At 36.2% G+C, this 16,451-nt stretch overlaps 1 protein-coding gene across 6 annotated transcripts; it reads right to left on the reverse strand.

Moving 5' to 3' along the window:
- Positions 1–2,279: 2,279 nt before the first annotated feature.
- On the reverse strand, positions 2,280–14,960 carry LOC103707124 (protein DAY-LENGTH-DEPENDENT DELAYED-GREENING 1, chloroplastic). Of its 6 annotated transcripts, none has more exons than XM_039128057.2 (9): positions 14,706–14,960; positions 13,741–14,464; positions 11,056–11,141; positions 9,157–9,330; positions 8,130–8,244; positions 6,417–6,514; positions 5,755–5,890; positions 3,581–3,720; positions 2,280–2,850 (listed from the first exon to the last, which is right to left on the reverse strand). In XM_039128057.2, the coding sequence occupies exons 2-8, from the start codon at positions 14,353–14,355 to the stop codon at positions 3,652–3,654; spliced, it is 1,293 nt and encodes a 430-aa protein (XP_038983985.2). In that variant the 5' UTR covers positions 14,356–14,464; positions 14,706–14,960; the 3' UTR covers positions 2,280–2,850; positions 3,581–3,651. The 6 variants fall into 6 exon arrangements, with proteins under 6 accessions (XP_038983985.2, XP_038983989.2, XP_038983986.2 ...); XM_039128061.2 differs by having other exon boundaries at positions 5,755–5,895; positions 14,706–14,958; XM_039128058.2 differs by having other exon boundaries at positions 13,741–14,636; positions 14,706–14,941.
- Between the last annotated feature and the right edge of the window lie 1,491 nt (positions 14,961–16,451).

Genomic DNA, 16,451 nt, shown 5'->3' on the forward strand with positions numbered 1-16,451 from the left:
CTTTTTTTTTTGCCAATTCTTTTTTCTAATTTTATTGACTGTACCAACTATGTCGTGTGTGAGGCACCATTATACTAAAGAAAACCAAAAAATGGATCCGTCTCCTAACTAAGGATTTATATAATCTATAGAACTCCCTACCAAACACCAAGTGATTAAATGTTAGGTTGTTAGGTCATTATTAGGTAGATATAATAAAATTTTCGTATAAACCTTAAAGCATTTTTTCTGCTTTCAAAGCAGCTAGTAAGAGAGAATGGATGAGACACATATTTTTTATATAAAATGCGGAAACATTGGGTAGTATAAGACTGCAAGCAAATTGTACAAGCAAACATTAAAAACATATTGACAGATATGATATTGCTGCAAAGTAAGAGGATTTTGTGAAAAAAATGCATCTTTCTTTTTTATACTACAAATTGAGTATTATTTTTTTAATAAATTTCATATATTTTTTGAAATTTGAATAAAAAATTATCTCTACCTCTTCCAAATTTGAGGGTTTTTTTTTCTGTCTTAACATCTTGGCAAGTAGAATATTTGTATTGGTTTTTACTACCTTTTGCAAAAGCGCTGAATAAGATTTACATAAATTTGTAAAGGATAAAGTTCAAAAACACATCTAGTAACTAGTTCATAAAATTAGTCTATAAGAAACATATGAAACTAATAATTATTATTATAATTTATTATAGCACAAAAAATAAGTAGAGCATGAAGCCACAAACTTGCACAAGATTCATGTATTTTTTTTTCACCATACTAACTATATTCTAAAATCAGCTACTCATAACTCTGTGTAAATTTCATTTTAAATTTGTGCATCCTAAATCAATGTTGGGGCTTGGTAAAGCTAGTGTGAAAGGGTCAGGAGCAACTGTGCTCTATTCACTGGAACTTGTACCAAGTCCACAAAAAGTAAAGAAAAAAAAAAGATAGCAAATCTACAAATTGAAAAAAGTTAAAAATTTCTTACAAAATCCTCTCAAAGTGATATAAAGTCGACATCAATCATTTGTCCAAATGAGAGTTTGTGAAAATTATAATTGGGAGGCAGGCTTCGACCACAGAGAGGAGAGTTCTAGTCAAACCGACGAGAAACGCTAATGTAATAAAAAAATATCGTACCATACGTATGTTTTTTTTTTTTCTCCTTTCTTTGACAACTCGTACCATGTTAGATACCGGTTGGAGGTAAAAGCTGCAACAAACCAGTCGCGCAATTTTTTGCGTAAGATTTGTACACACCTACTAAATTTGGAATCATGTCGTGGCAAATATATTATCCCAAGAAACCTACTCCGTAGCACATGACTTGAATTAAGTACTCCATAGCTGTATAGGCCAAGCGCGCATGTGACTTCGAAACTACAGTAAAAAGTCGGCAAAGAAGATAGTAATCAAATGGTTCAACTCCTAAGACTACAGTTTCAGGCAAGTGGGCAACGCGCAAGAAATATTATCTTAGCTAAGTTCTTGGCCCGAGGTGTCTTTATTTTCAGAAGACGTCTTATCTCTACCAAACAAAAGTAGGGTAATCCTTTATCTAGATTACAACACCAAGGCATGTGGTGTCTATGATTAGTGACAGCGATCAGGAGGGGATTTCCTGGAGGCTCTTCTTGCCTTTTTGCCGTCCATGTATGGCCGGTGCTTTATGCTTTGAAGGGGACATTTGCGAAAGTGATGAGAGAGAGATAGGTCGTCCAAACCTGCAATAGGTGGTGATTATAAATTTCATATTGTGATTGTTTTTTTTTTTGCTGGAACGGATGTATTATACCTAACGGATACAAATACATCCAAAAAAATCAAAAAATACAAGATCCGGAGTGCTCTAGATAGGTCCTCCTTTCTTAGCCTGAGAATCTTTCCAAAATAATTAGCCACATAAGAGACTATCGAGTTTGCTGCTCTGTTGATCTCTTGGTACATATGCTTAGCCTGAACGACCAACCCTCCCCACACCATAGCCCGAATATTCCTGAATAGCAGATGGTTATCACCTACACCATCCACACTCTACTGGTTTCAACTGATAACCATCGCCGAATCGCCCTCCAGTATTATAGCGCATATAGGCAAGCTATTGAGATCTCTTTCACCGGCCTGTCTTTGCCAAATCACATCTGTTCTTCCAACGGCGTGGTCTTTTGAGGGTGACTTCTGAACTTCCCCAAATAATTGGCCTCAATTGGATGTAGTACGTTGAATAATGACAATTATTAAAATAATGGCACGTTTGGCCAGAGGTAGTTGGACTCTAAAAAAGGAAATGGAAATAAATAACTTCTATTTCAACCCCTTGGTCGGAAAAAGTCCACAATCCTCCAAAATGCAATCACTACTCTTTTTCAGTATTCAAATTTCATTCTGACTTTGATTCGGTCAAAAACCAAATGCATTAAAAAATATCGCGAACCAAATGTACCCTAAAAACCCATGCAAGAGATTACAACTGCATGATATTCACTTCAATGAGATCCTTGGACTTTTCCCAGTCACGGATTGACACCAGTGAAGTTCATGTTGCACTCATATCACTTCAAGATACTGACCCAAACGACACAGATCTGGCGGATCTGCTGATCTCGTTTGTGGTGAAAAAAGGCTCTTCTTCTGATTAACGTGGGAAAAAATTTGGGATCCTCTGGGTTTAAAAGGTCAACAATGTTGAAATGAGTTTTTAGGACAAAATGTCTTCCAAGAGGGCTGGAGTAACACTTCGAAAAGAACTTTTCGTTAGATTTGAAGAACAGAACTTGAGAGCACCTACTGACGCTGCCTTTAGAGCTCAGTCCAGCGCAGCATGTATAATATTTGGCAAATCCACCTTCAAGATGCAACCTGCACTCACCAATCAACCAAAAAGGGAATAGGTTTTACTGTGCTGAAAAATTAAGAATTGTAAGATATAGGCAAACCTAAATCCACCCTTTGTCGAGGAAACTCTTTCGAGACCGACATAATTTGCAAGAGAGGCATTTGTATTTTACAATGATTGGATATGGGTTCACTTTGTTAATGTTGCAAAACCAGAAAATGCATTTTGATCCGATCAGCCTGTTGAAGCTGGCTCTTGGTGATCTATTGAGCATGCTTATGTATATGCATACATGCACATGCACATGCACATACGAAAAGGACCATGTTAAGTTTTGACTGGCAGTAAAATATAAAAGAATTGGTAACAAAAGTGAGACAAGATGCTCTTTGACAGAAAGAAAACAGACTTTATTGACATTTACTCTAAATTATGGGTAGGCAAGGATGAACTTTATAAGCCTGTATTAGAAAGAACAAATGATGTTTACACACAAGGAAATTATTTATTAATAATTAACTGAAAAAACATGAAATTAATAATATATGCTTCTAAAAACAGTCATGACCATGTTCCACTTTAAGCTAAGTTATTCCAGAAAATAACCCATAGAGAATTGATCGAGGGCGATGAAGGCATCAGGTTGTTTGATCTGGACTAGTTTGACTTCTCAGTTGCATGAATTTTTGTATATATTAGTCTTGCAAAAGCTATGCATTAGAAAGTAGAAGCACTAAGGAAAGATGATCATACAATTGAAGAATGATCCCAGTCTGATAATTCCCAAGATGACAGGAAGAAAAAGGGGTCCATGAAAAGCTTCACTAGTGACGCTGCATTTCCCGGAAGATATTTGAAACGTTTGGAGATAGTTTTGGAAGGATTTTGAATAACTGCAAAACAGAGAAAAACTGCCACATTAGTAATATTATAAATAAGACTGGTACTGATCATGATATTGCACATAGCACTAGAATATCAGAAAGCGACTCCCTAGAACAAGATCAAGGAATTTTAAGGTATCATGTCTTTGACTAAAGAGACTCATTGGATCATGTAGCAATCTTAAATCTTAACCAAAGGGAATCCTGTTAAGAAAGTACAAATGTCCAGCTAGATTTCATTGAGGATAAATTATTGATAACATTCTTATAACATGAAAAAAGAAAAGAAAAAAAAATCCATGAATGTGTTGATTATTTCATCAGTTCTGGCGCTCAATCATATATTACAGAACATTTCTAAGGCACTCTCGAGTGACTAACTGCTTCCCCACTCTCACACCTAAATCCATTCTTGACACTGCTGCAAGCTACAAAATGTTTGTTTTCTATATTAATTGATGATTATGGTATCACATTTCTTGGTTGCAATAGGGATATGCAACAAAAAACTTCATTTTGCTGCTTCTTTAACTTCTAATGGAGGCATGGATCAAGTTGTGGCACAAATGGAAAAGCCAGGAAAAGAATATCAGAGTTGAAGAACACAAATGTATGCAGACATACTTTTGATTTATAAGAACTGTCCAGTAAAGTTGGACAACTTCATATTTCATGACAATTAATGAATAAGATAAGGTTTAATATTTGGTTTGGTTGAAAATAAACTGGAGAGAGTAGGTCAATTTTTAGGGCCAATATGTGAATTCCTTTGATCAACTTAAGATTAGGCAATACTCTCATAATCAACATGGACGAGAGGTCTGATGAATGCCTAGCATGGTGGAAGAGAGTAATAATTCTGGGAAAAGTTTCTCTAGAGAATTCAATTCTTCCAACTTTCTGATGCATGTCTTAGTAATCAGGGCTCTGAAATTAGTATTAGATAATCATAAAGCATTTAAAAAGCTTCCTTGTTGAGGAGTGGCATGTAAAAGTTTAATCACTATATAACTTAAAAGAAAAGAAAGGTAAGTCTTAAAGGATTTGAAGAGACATATAATTCTTATGGGTAAACACTTGAATGCTGGTGGAAAAAGAACATAAGTTCGAGGCCTTCTGCAAAAAAGTTTATTAACAAAGTTTCTATTAGGGAAAAGATGAGAAAAATGGTAGAGGATGTCTAATGTCTATGCAGTTAGAAAGGATATTGCTGAAATTGATGCTTGTGTTGGGGGACAGCATGAATATAAGGTTGGGAGTAAGGCCAGAATATGATTCTTGATAGAATAGTGATAGAGAATTCGTGATATGAGACAAGGGCACATTCTATGGCTTGCCCTAATCTGTATACAGTAAGCTTTGACTTTGATGCTTAATAAAAGAGTGATCCACAGATCATTGGGTGAAAGACGATGAAGGGTTGACAAATTATTAAGAGGAATAAAGATTATAAGAAAATTAAGGTGAAAATTCAATTGAATCGCACAAAGAACAGAAGGATGAATAATAAGGAACTCAATGCATCGAATAAGTATACAGAGCCCACTTGTTCCCTTCAGATGTTCAAGATTTCGAAGGATTGCTTTGTTGGGACAAGTCTTGACAAGGGGCTCAGCTTTGACAACAGGTGCTTGGTTTTTTATAAAAAATGTTCTGCATCCCATTCTTCGTTACATGTACACCTAAACATCCAATGTCAGTGCCTTAGGCAAGTCCATATCTTCAAGTTGAGAAGGTGCAAGTTTGGATGCTATCCAAGTTTTACTATATGGAGAATCACCCTAATGTGACATGGTAAAGAATTTGAAGGACCAAAATTGTATGTTTCTACATTGCTCACTTCAGCATCTTGCAAAATGAGGGGAAACCATTGTATGTTGTCTCCTATCAGTGTAGTCTTTATCTCCCTTTGATGGATTTTATTTTCTTATGCTGCACCAAGTTACCCATAGGACTAACCTTATGTTATGTATAATAATTGCCTTTCCAGTAATTTCATTTCTATTAGAGAAAAGTGTGAAAAATCTAAATACTAAGACCTACCCAAAGCTTCACACATGCATCAACGACAACTGGAACAGAGCAGATAAAGATGGTTATGGCAGCCTGGTCGACTTCAAGCCCATAATGCTCAAGAATTATTTCAATCAAAGCCTGCCATCCAGACTCAGAATGATACCTGCACTTTAATCAAATGTTTTTTTGGTCAGTAAACCAATGGGAGAATCTCAAATACATGACGTATTAACTATGAGATTCCTATTATCAATTAGCATGGTTTGCACCAAGAAATTTGCATAAATAGTTCATACCTTATAGCAAAATGTGTAAATAGGCTGTAATATTTGAACATGATAACCAACTTAATCGACACTAGAGTAGGAAATCCCCAAGTAGCCGATCAATTTGCATAAATGGAAGAAAATTTCTATAAGTAATAAATTTATTTAATAGGAAACAAAAAAAAAATCAGCTAACAAATAATTTCTGATTTATCTCATCTATGGGATGAAATTCCATTTTTTTAAAGGACAGAAGACTCATCATCAGAGAAGAGCAATGTTTCTTGGTGCATGAGTCTCATCATTTCTAAGCATACAAAAAAAAGATAATAACAAAACAAGTGCATTATCATATTTTCCAACCATATAGAGAATGAAACTTAAGCGGTTAAGCCAGTATCAACAATGATCCAAATATCTTACCCCAAAAAAATATCCGTAAGTAGAATAATAAGAAATGCCTTCCCAGTGTCTGAGATATTATTTAATAACTTATATCCTGTAAACTTCAGCAAAGCAACCTGAACATATCAAAAGAAGTCAACACAAGATATGCATATAAGATAATTACTTGTAAACTCTTGCATTGCAACATAATATAAGGCATACAAAGATGCAGTCAAGGAGAGCATCAACTCTATTGGCATAAGGCACTGGAAACTGGAGAAATTATTTTTTACAGTTTATAGTCAATTTAAGTACCCAGTTATAAGAGTACTGGAACCTAGAGAAATTATCTTTTATGATTATTGTTAATCTGCACACCCAGTTATAAGAGCATGGAAGTAAAGCAAAGGTATCCTACATACCAGTAACTAATGACCAATTACTGAACCAAGGTGGGGTTAGCTTGCTGTGACCTCAACTCTATAGATATTGGCCACATATGGTTGACAATCAGGGTGTCAAGCATAATTCAGATCAAAAGTTTTAGACCCAACCACCATCTTTACATAAATGCCGATTTCATCTGTTTAAAACTGTTTGAAAAGGTGGCAAGCATCCTGTTGTGACCAGTGTCCAGCTAGGCATTCTGTTTTTCATTCCAATAATTTTGCACGTATAAATGAATTCTATACCCTATCAGGTTCTCAACTGGTACTATGTATTTTGATTGTCTCCAGAAATTTGAGTTCATGAAGTTTAAATAATTCAGATATCCATTATAAAATCTTATTTTGGGTCCATTCTAATTTAAGGAGTTATGATCAAAATTAAATTGCGTTCCGGTATCTTAATATATTAATATATGAGGAGTTATTAGAGTTGATGAGCATGGTTACTAGTTATCTTCATTTTACAACGAATTCCACCATTCCTCTTATCTGCTATAATCTACATTCCGTATGTCTACACATGATGTGAGACTCACCCCACGTTATTCAGTATTAGATCCAGAAAAATTAATGAGCATGAACAAGGTTCGTCGTCTCGGTACCGGACCCCGTACCGGTGCCACATTAGCACAGTGACGGTACGGTACGAAATTTTTTTGGGGTACTGTATATTGATACGCCATCCGTACCGAATATCGGTATCAAATCAGTATGGCACGGTATGCTCCGTACCGCCCAGTTTGGGCCGGTACGCCCCGTACCGTCCATTTCGGGCCGATACGACGTAGCATGAGCATGAACCAACAAAATAGCAAGCACAAATCTTGGACTTGATATGATGTGGATGAGCATGTTTGCATAGGCATGTGCACACACAGAGAGGGGGAAGAATTGACAAGCAAAGAGCTAACAAAAGTATGTGAACAAAGTGGGAATTGCAAATTCTCCAATCATATAGTGATCTAGTAATTATACAAAATGTTAAACAAAGAGTTAACAAAAGTATGTGAACCTAAGGTAGATTGAGTCAAATAATGAAGCATAAGGATAAACCCATCACTGGTTTTGCATCCACATGTAAACTGGTGAAACCCTAAAACCAATAAGAAAACATTTGTTAAGCAATATCTTCCTATACCATGAGATTGTATTCAATATTTAAAGCAAGAAGAAGAAAGAATCATTTATGGACAATAAGGATTTAAATACAATGAATGCAATTTATCGATGTAGTAAAAGACACAAATTCTCTGAAAGCAAATAAGTAATAAATTAGTAAGATATTAGATAGAAAACTCACTTTTTTCTTATTAAAGTAGATAAGAATAAATGATGCAATCCCATACACCATATCAGACCAGATATTCGCAAATGCTTTCCGGTTCTCCAATCTCCATTCATCTCGTAATTCTAACCTGATAAAGCAGCACGAAAGAAGAACCAAGATTATAATAGATTCAAAAAGTTTTGGTTTGTAACTACAACACTCAAAGTCTCATAACATCTTCTAAGTCATTTTAAATATTTTAGAAGAATCAGTGATGGGGTGAATTATGGAAGCTACACAAAAACTAAAGTAAACTGTAATAGTTCATAGACTTTATAATGGTTTTGACATAGTGACACAGTGGACTAGGTGACATAATAAAGACATGAATAACTATGGGCAGCTCAGGTTTGGAAATTTATAGCCAGGTCAACACCTGCTCATAGTTTACACGGTCATGACTTAAGTCCTGTTGTGCAGGCAAAGATATACAATAACAAAGTTGGGTCCATGTCAACCTCGCATGCACAAACTTACGCACGTAGACTAGTACCTTCTCAATTTTCCCTTTAAGTCAAGGTCATACAATGAGTTTGCCGTGAATAGAAGAATCATAAGATGTATAAGACTGCCTATAGATTATTTTTGAGAAAAAGTTGAGCCAAGCTCAGTGGAGTTTCTACTACCTATGGATTATATATCTTATGGCTCGTATGATGAAAAATGGAAATATTTTCTTTTGCTAATGAGTGGGTTTATTTGCGTCTGCGATGTTGTCATTCACGTTAAATGTTCATATTTCCTTCATATGACCAAGGAAACTCCAAATCTTTCACTTTGGAACACTACAATTCCAACTTCTATGCAGTTAAAGATAATAGCAAAAAGGTCCATACAAACAACAGGAATGACCTTTCGATGAAAAGTCATCCAACGTATATGTAATTCTTTTTAACAACAATATGAGGACATAAAAGTAAGGGATCAAATATGTACTCATGCACACACAGATATATGTTAAAATTATGGTAGACAATCAGCCAAAAAAGATCCATCTTACGCCTTGTGCCGCAACTCCAACCAGACTTCCTCCTCAGAAAGTGGAGGAGATTTACCAATCTCGACTTCTAAGTGGAACCTTGCTTTCTCTACTTTTAGAGTCTTTATGATCTCAAGTTTTTGATGTCTTCGTACATCAAGCAACTCAGCAGCTAGCGGTACAGTTTTCACATATCTGTTGTACATAAAAAGATCAGCATATGAAAACTTACAATGAGAGCAATGGTCACATCTACATCATTGCAATGCACCAAATGCAATCAAAGAATTGCAGCATTAAAGAAAAAGGAGAAGTTCATCGATCACACTATCATTATAAGTTGACCATGCTTATAGAAATTCAAGTACTCTTTGGAAGGAAAAACAGATACCAATGGCAGTCAATTAGTAGCGAAATGCAATTTATATTCTCTCACCAGTAACACATGGACAAGAATTTCTCATCCTTTTGTTTTCCCTAAAAGAGAGCAACAATTTTCTTTTTTTTTTTGGTGAAACAGATAACATTGATCGAGTACAGAAACACAAAAAGATCAAGGAGAAGCTGGCTTTACATCTAAGTTGCTATAAATAACAGTTGTACCACCGCTGGACACATACTCACAAACATGTGATGGGAAAATAACTATAACAGAGAGATGTTAAAAGAAGTGACCCTGCCATTATGGAGGCAGCACACATGGGTGGATAACGGAGTGCATTAGGAGGCGAGAACAGAGAGACATGCATAAAGCCTTCTGAAATTTCCTAGACATCAGCCTGCAAGATATATCACTACCAATAATTTTTGGATTTAAATTCCCTCATTTAGTCTTTTTTTTTATTTTTTAGCAAGCCATTCTAAATAGAATTAGAGATACTTGGAATGTTCCTTCGAAACCTCATATATTGGGGAGAACTTCCATCAACCGAGAAAAGAGGGCCTCATCCGTTTCCAATATTTTGTAGAAATTTCTTTATGGAATGTAATCATAAGATCAATGGGCAAGAGCGAAGATGTAGGTTCTTGATAAATCAATATGAGGTAAAGATATTTGGATATGACTGATGCTAAGCTTGTATAGTAGGTTCATTTGAAGATCATTTTATTTAAATATTTTAAAAATAGTAGGTTCTCTGTTTATTGGCCTTTAGTTCTCCTTTGAGAAATTCAGTATTTTTCTGCTGCTTTTTTCTTCAAAAATAAGAAAAACTAATGCATCATCTCTTATTATCAAAATACAGAAACTTATCATTTTAACCTTATTTTGACTATTTATATTAGAATAATAGAATCTGCGAATATCTCAATGCTTTTACTCGTGCACAATATATCAGCCCTGTGCTCTACTTTCCTAAAAGAAAACTCGTAAAATCATTCGAGTCCTGTATGATTGTTAGATAACCATGCAAATGTCTATCAGATCATTTCCTAGGGAAGCAATGCTCATGAATAAACACCACCGCCCAGCATCTCTACATTGGCGATTTTAAAGGGGGACCTCAAGAGATACATGAAAAGCAGAAAATTCTCAGGGTGATATGGTTTTGTTTGATGTCCTTCACGCATCATGTAAGGTCCAGATTTGCTATTGCCATTTCAATCTGTTGGAAAGCACCATACAAGCATTGCACCTTGAAATGTCATCATTATGCGTTCTTTCTAACATCACTTCAGGAATGGTAATGTTGATTCTGTCAAAATTTTAAAGAATTTTGACTTTTAAGTGTTTCGGAGATAAAATACTAAACAAGACCATGAAAACTGATGATATCATAAAATTTAGATTTTGTAGTTAATGTTTTTTTATAACAAATTCATTGTTTCTTAATGATATACAAGGCTGTGAAGATTCAAAAAGAACATGAGGTTATGGTATAAGTAGGTATATTTAAATCACAAGAACAATTATAGGATTACCTGTCCAAAAATGGCATGAGAACATACTCATGCGCCAGAAAGTCTAATGCCCATGGAATGATGATCAACAAAGCGATAAACTTTGCCTGAAAATAGTTTCAATCAGTGAACAACTACCAACAATTGAATGGGCATATGAGTAATATCTTCACAGTGCATGATAAACAGACAGAAGAATTAGTCCAAGAACAACACAAATGGCAATTTGATAAAAAAAAAAAAAAAAAAACTAAGAGTCTGGGAAGCTGGCAATTGTTGTCATCTGACCACAAATCCACAATAAGCATACAGATAAAAGGAATCATGTTATAAATAAAGCATTAAGTGCCTGATCAGGCATTGTCTGTGCTCGAGTTGTGGTCTGTTTCTTATTTTTGTGGGTATTCTATAGGTTTTAATTCAACAAAGAAGTGACATTGAGGGAATTATTTTGCCTTTCTTACTGTGGTCTGCATTAGCTTAGGAATTTTCATATTAAACTTTAGGATTGTTTTATTTTTTAGGAGTGGTTTAGAAGTTTTGTTTTGAATAGGATTAGTGAGTACGAGTATTACATTAGGTATAGTAAGGTCAGGAATGTCTAAAATCATCAAAATATGTTTCAAAACAGTCTTGATATATTTTAATTTTGGGTTCCATATAAATCTGAATATTACAATTTTTAAAATTTTTGTCGCACAAAGAACTTACCTAAGCTAAAAGGTTGAGAAAAGGTTCGAAGTCTGGAAAGAAGATGGTCGCTTCTTCATGTGATATGCAGAAAATTTACCAGATTGCTGGTTCCTTTTCTCTTTAGGTATAGTGTCATATAATAAGCACGAGGCTTGCAACCCTAAATGTGAGGCCAAGATCACAGAGAGCTGAGGCCACTAGATATCCTCTTCTTTTGCTTTTTTCGTTGTTGTATTTTTTTCAGTTTTTCATTGTTGTATTTTTTTCAGTTCGTTTAGGTTTTCTTACTCTTTTTCCTTCCTAAACTCTAAAATTAGTTTGCTGCAATTAAATCTAGGAGCCCTACAAATCCTTTTTCCTGGAATAATAGTCCTCAGGTCCCCATCTAAATCCTAGATTAAAACCCTAGACATCCATGAACTGGATTCTTTGGAGAAATTAGCTCCCTTAATTGACTTCTTTCAATATTCAGATCCGAACCTGAAATCCTAGCAAACCAAGGGTTCAGTTATAAACATCTGAAAGATGCTTATGCTATGCTATCCCACATCACTTTCCTTATTAGGTTTCTCTCTTCTCCACATCTTGATATTTTCATTCATGTTACTACACTCTAAGCACAGTTGCATGCAGTTCTCACACTGTTCACAATGATGGTGCGGAGGCAACAATGAAACACCTCCAGTTAAGCTATAGCTAAGCCTAATAGATATCTAGGAACCTATCACTGTAGGCAGGCTTCAAGATCAGCTACCAATATGACAGGCCTTATATTAACCAGCAAACCATATTGTTTTCTTTTTGAATTATTCACCCATTTGCACTTTCAAGGACCTTTTGGCAACCTTCCTCACACTGAAGGCCCCTAGCAAGCTTCTCAGGTATGTAGAATTTTGAGTAAGTATACCTAGATATCTAATAGCCCACACAGGTCATTAATGCAGATACATGGCCCTTTCATATAGTAGCTCGCACATATATGGTAAAACCCAAGTGTAGGTAGACATGTTTATCTACCTTTACATTGAAGTGGAGTGCAAACATGCACAGTGAATCTAAAAGTGTCAGTGTCAGCTTTTCACATCTGGCTCATACTCGTGCATGCAGTGCCAAAGACCAGGCATCTGCAAACACGAAACTTGACCAACAAAGCAAATGCACCTCTTTATAATGGTCTGCGTAACCTAAAATTGGCGCCATTTCAAGTTCCAAGAAAAAAAAAACAAAAAGAAATATTCTACCCATATGTTCAAGTAAGAAAGTAATTTGCTGTTTAAATTTCAGCCAATGAGAATACGAATGACTGCAATGGTTACATGCATGTAGAATTCTGGATCATATGCAACAAATCAACAAAACCAGTTGAGTGGATGAGGCTACCAATATGTGCTTGAGTTAAGCAAAAAGCTAATTAGGCTTGGAAAGACATTATATGCCCAATGCTGCCAAAAAAGTAATACACCCTTTCAAAGTAAAAGCAAAGTTCATTAATTCACATGTTAACATGATAAAGTAACATCCCCCTATTTAAAGATGAATCTTTTGTAACAACCATGCTAATATGTAGAATGGTAGATCAAGAATAACAAATCAAGCGAAGTCTACGAAGTGGATAGAGAGGTTTTTTGGATGCCCGAATAAGATATGTGCGGATATATCAACAGGAAATGAACTTGAGAATGGTATGAAAGGTTTTATATATAATTATCTAGTTAGAGTCGTGAGTCTAAAACCACATTGGTTATAGAAATTCACAACCATTCAAAAGATGATATACAATGTCTCAAAGTTCTTATGATTGCACAATCAAAAATCCCTCTGATTCTACCTACTTAATCTTTAACATATCTCCTCTCCACTTGAAAAAGGTGGTCAAGATAGTACAGCACCCCTGTGCAGGGTATCATACAAACATGGTAGTTGGTTATCAAAATAGAGGATATCTGTTTAATCTAAGCAAACTGTTAATAAACTCAATGCAGGTGTCATAGTACAGATGGTTTATCTATGTACCGAGCTTGTTGAAGCATATTGGAAAACCCTGTCCTCAAACAACAACTCGTCATCACTTTCACTGACTGAATCTTTAATGGCCTTAACAAGACCATTCTCTCGCATTGTCTCATTTGGATCATCAGATACCTCACTCGATGTCTCTGCTGCTTCATCCCATTCTTGATACCAAGACGAAGTATTTACATTGGATGACCCATTTCCCCCAAGCCAATCATCCCATGCCCGACCCTCTGCATTTCTTGCATCTTCTTGTGCTTCACGGAGCTCAGATATTGCCTCAGCTCTCCTCTTCCAAGCTTCAAACTTTTCATCCTCCGACATCTCTTCTGCCACATCATCTCCATCAGTGCCAAAATCATCACCAAGCACATCCTCCGTGCTCCAGTCAAACCAGCTGCCATCGCCAACATCATCGGAAAAGAACTTCTGCCACCAGGTTCTCTTCCTGGTGTGTTTATATTTCGCACAAGGAACCAAACGAAAAGCACGCTTTCTCTCAGGAGCAAATGCAAACATGTTAGAGGCAAAAGATCGCCTCCACCAAAGTCTGACCTTCCTGAAAGGGATAACACTCCCGTGGTACAAAACCATTGAAGTGCTCATTAAGATCATCAACGAAACGCCGCATTTTTCAGTCTTTCCAGAGTCTTTAGAGTACTCGCATGCCAGAATTCGGCACCGGTCCTAATCTCCAATGCAAACCTCCAAAGAGCGCAGTTATCTGCAATCCAAAACCCATGGGAAAAGCGAATTGCTACCTCAACAAAAAAATAATAATAATAATCTTGAACACTGATCCCATCAAGAAGCCATTAAAGAGGAAGCGGAAATCCTGTCCCTCCGGGAGAGAGTAATGTGGGGATTCCGGACCTCCATGAAACCCTGATAAAACCCTGGAAACAAGGAAATGGGCGAGAAGATGGATAAAAGGCGAAGAGAGTCTGGGTTTTGGGTTCTCTTACCTCATCTGAGATTCCTTTCTTCTTTGATATCTCGCGCTCTCTCGGCCTCGATGAGTTCCAGGCGTAACAAAGGCACGTGGGGAGAGCAGGAGGGGAGGGTAGATAACGTAACGGCTCTAAAAGCCATTGAAAGCTCTCGAGCGCCGCCTGGGCCTGGGGTTCTTGTGGTGGAATCGGCTTCATCGTGTAGGTCGGTCGGTCTTTGTCCGTCTACTTGCGCGACTACCGTAGCGGTCGAGGACAGCATGTTCACGCAGGCTGCGGATAAAACCGGATAAGAATAAAGCCCGATTTTTTCCAGTTCGCCGGGTTGAATTAGGTGCTGTAGCAAGGTCCGGAAAAATAGGCATCACACCCCCTACCGATTCTCTTTTTCTTTTTCGTTTTCTTTTTCTTTTTCTTTCTCTCTTTCCTCTTTTTTTTTCTTTTTCTTTTTCTTTTTTTCTTTTTTTTTTTTTTTGGCAACAGCAACTTACACGCGCCGGACATGGGGTCACCATAACGATTCTAGCAGCACAAATTGGTACAGACTCTACCACACTTATATGAAAAAAAATGAAAAAAATAAAAAAAATGAGAGAAGGAGAGAGACTGGCGAAGGGTCGGCAGAGGCCGCAAAAAACAGGCGGGTCAATTTCACTTAAAATCACGAAATTTTTTGAGCCGGCTAAACCCCTATTTTGAATTTCACAATTTTTTTTGACTCACGGTTGAACTCCTATTCATTCCAAATAGGAGGACCGGTCGCGGCCTCCTACTTAAAATCACTCTCTTCCTCTCTCCCCTGCTTGCTGTTTCTTTCCTTCTCCTTCTCTAGCTTTGGTAACGGATCTCATTTTCGCTGGTTCATTTGCTTGCTTTATTTGATGCTAAGGAATGGAACCTGACCTAGTCCGTGGTAAATAGAGATGGAGCAAAAGCAAGGGAGCTGATAAAGATGAATACATGCGAAAAGCAAAAGACGAGCCCTTACTATATTATACCGGAGCTTCTCGCTTCGCTTTGAGCCCTTATTGTACTGGTGAGCCACTGGTACAGCTCGGAACGATCGGAACTATCCGGTTGGAGATGGTTCCGCTAACCTTATGTTGTAGCCTCGAATAAATCACTTGCTTGCTATACAGGATGCAATACTTCAAGAACTAGACTATCTTGTTTTTTGTTTTCCTTGGGAAGGGCCATGTTGTTCTTTTTATATATATTTTTAGTTTTTGGTAATTAGTTTTTTTTTGTTTTTTAACATGCACGGGTGAAGAAGGATTTAATGGGTACATCACATGCGCTCATATTCAATCTTTGCATATCGTTTTAGTTTAAGGATTATTATTAGTTTGAAAAAAGTTGCCTGATCATATTATTATCAATATTTTTACATAGAGTTTTAGTCTAAAACATCGATTGTCGCATTATTGAAAGTCTAAGTAAAATTATAAAAGCAAATGGTTATGTTATAATACTTTTTTTGTGTCTTAGTGGAAATGATTTTAGATTCATGGCTTTTTTTTTTGAAATATCTGTAATCAAGCCTTCAAAATAATTCTCATCCTTATAAATGATTAAGAAATTATGAAAGTCGCGTGAAAGAATAAAGGAGTGTATATAAAAGACAAGGACAAAAAATATGCAGAATATCGACTACTTGATAAGGCTCGCGTACAAGTGCCTTACTGGAAAAAAAAAATAGAAAAATATAATTTTTTTCTTTTTCCAAAAGTCAAGTATCTAGAGCTATTCCTAGCTTTTCTG

The sequence above is a fragment of the Phoenix dactylifera genome, chromosome 11 (genome assembly GCF_051530095.1).
Source record: "Phoenix dactylifera cultivar Ajwa chromosome 11, Ajwa_hap1_PhDact_Kaust_v1.1, whole genome shotgun sequence".
In the NCBI taxonomy this organism is placed as follows: Eukaryota; Viridiplantae; Streptophyta; class Magnoliopsida; order Arecales; family Arecaceae; genus Phoenix; species Phoenix dactylifera.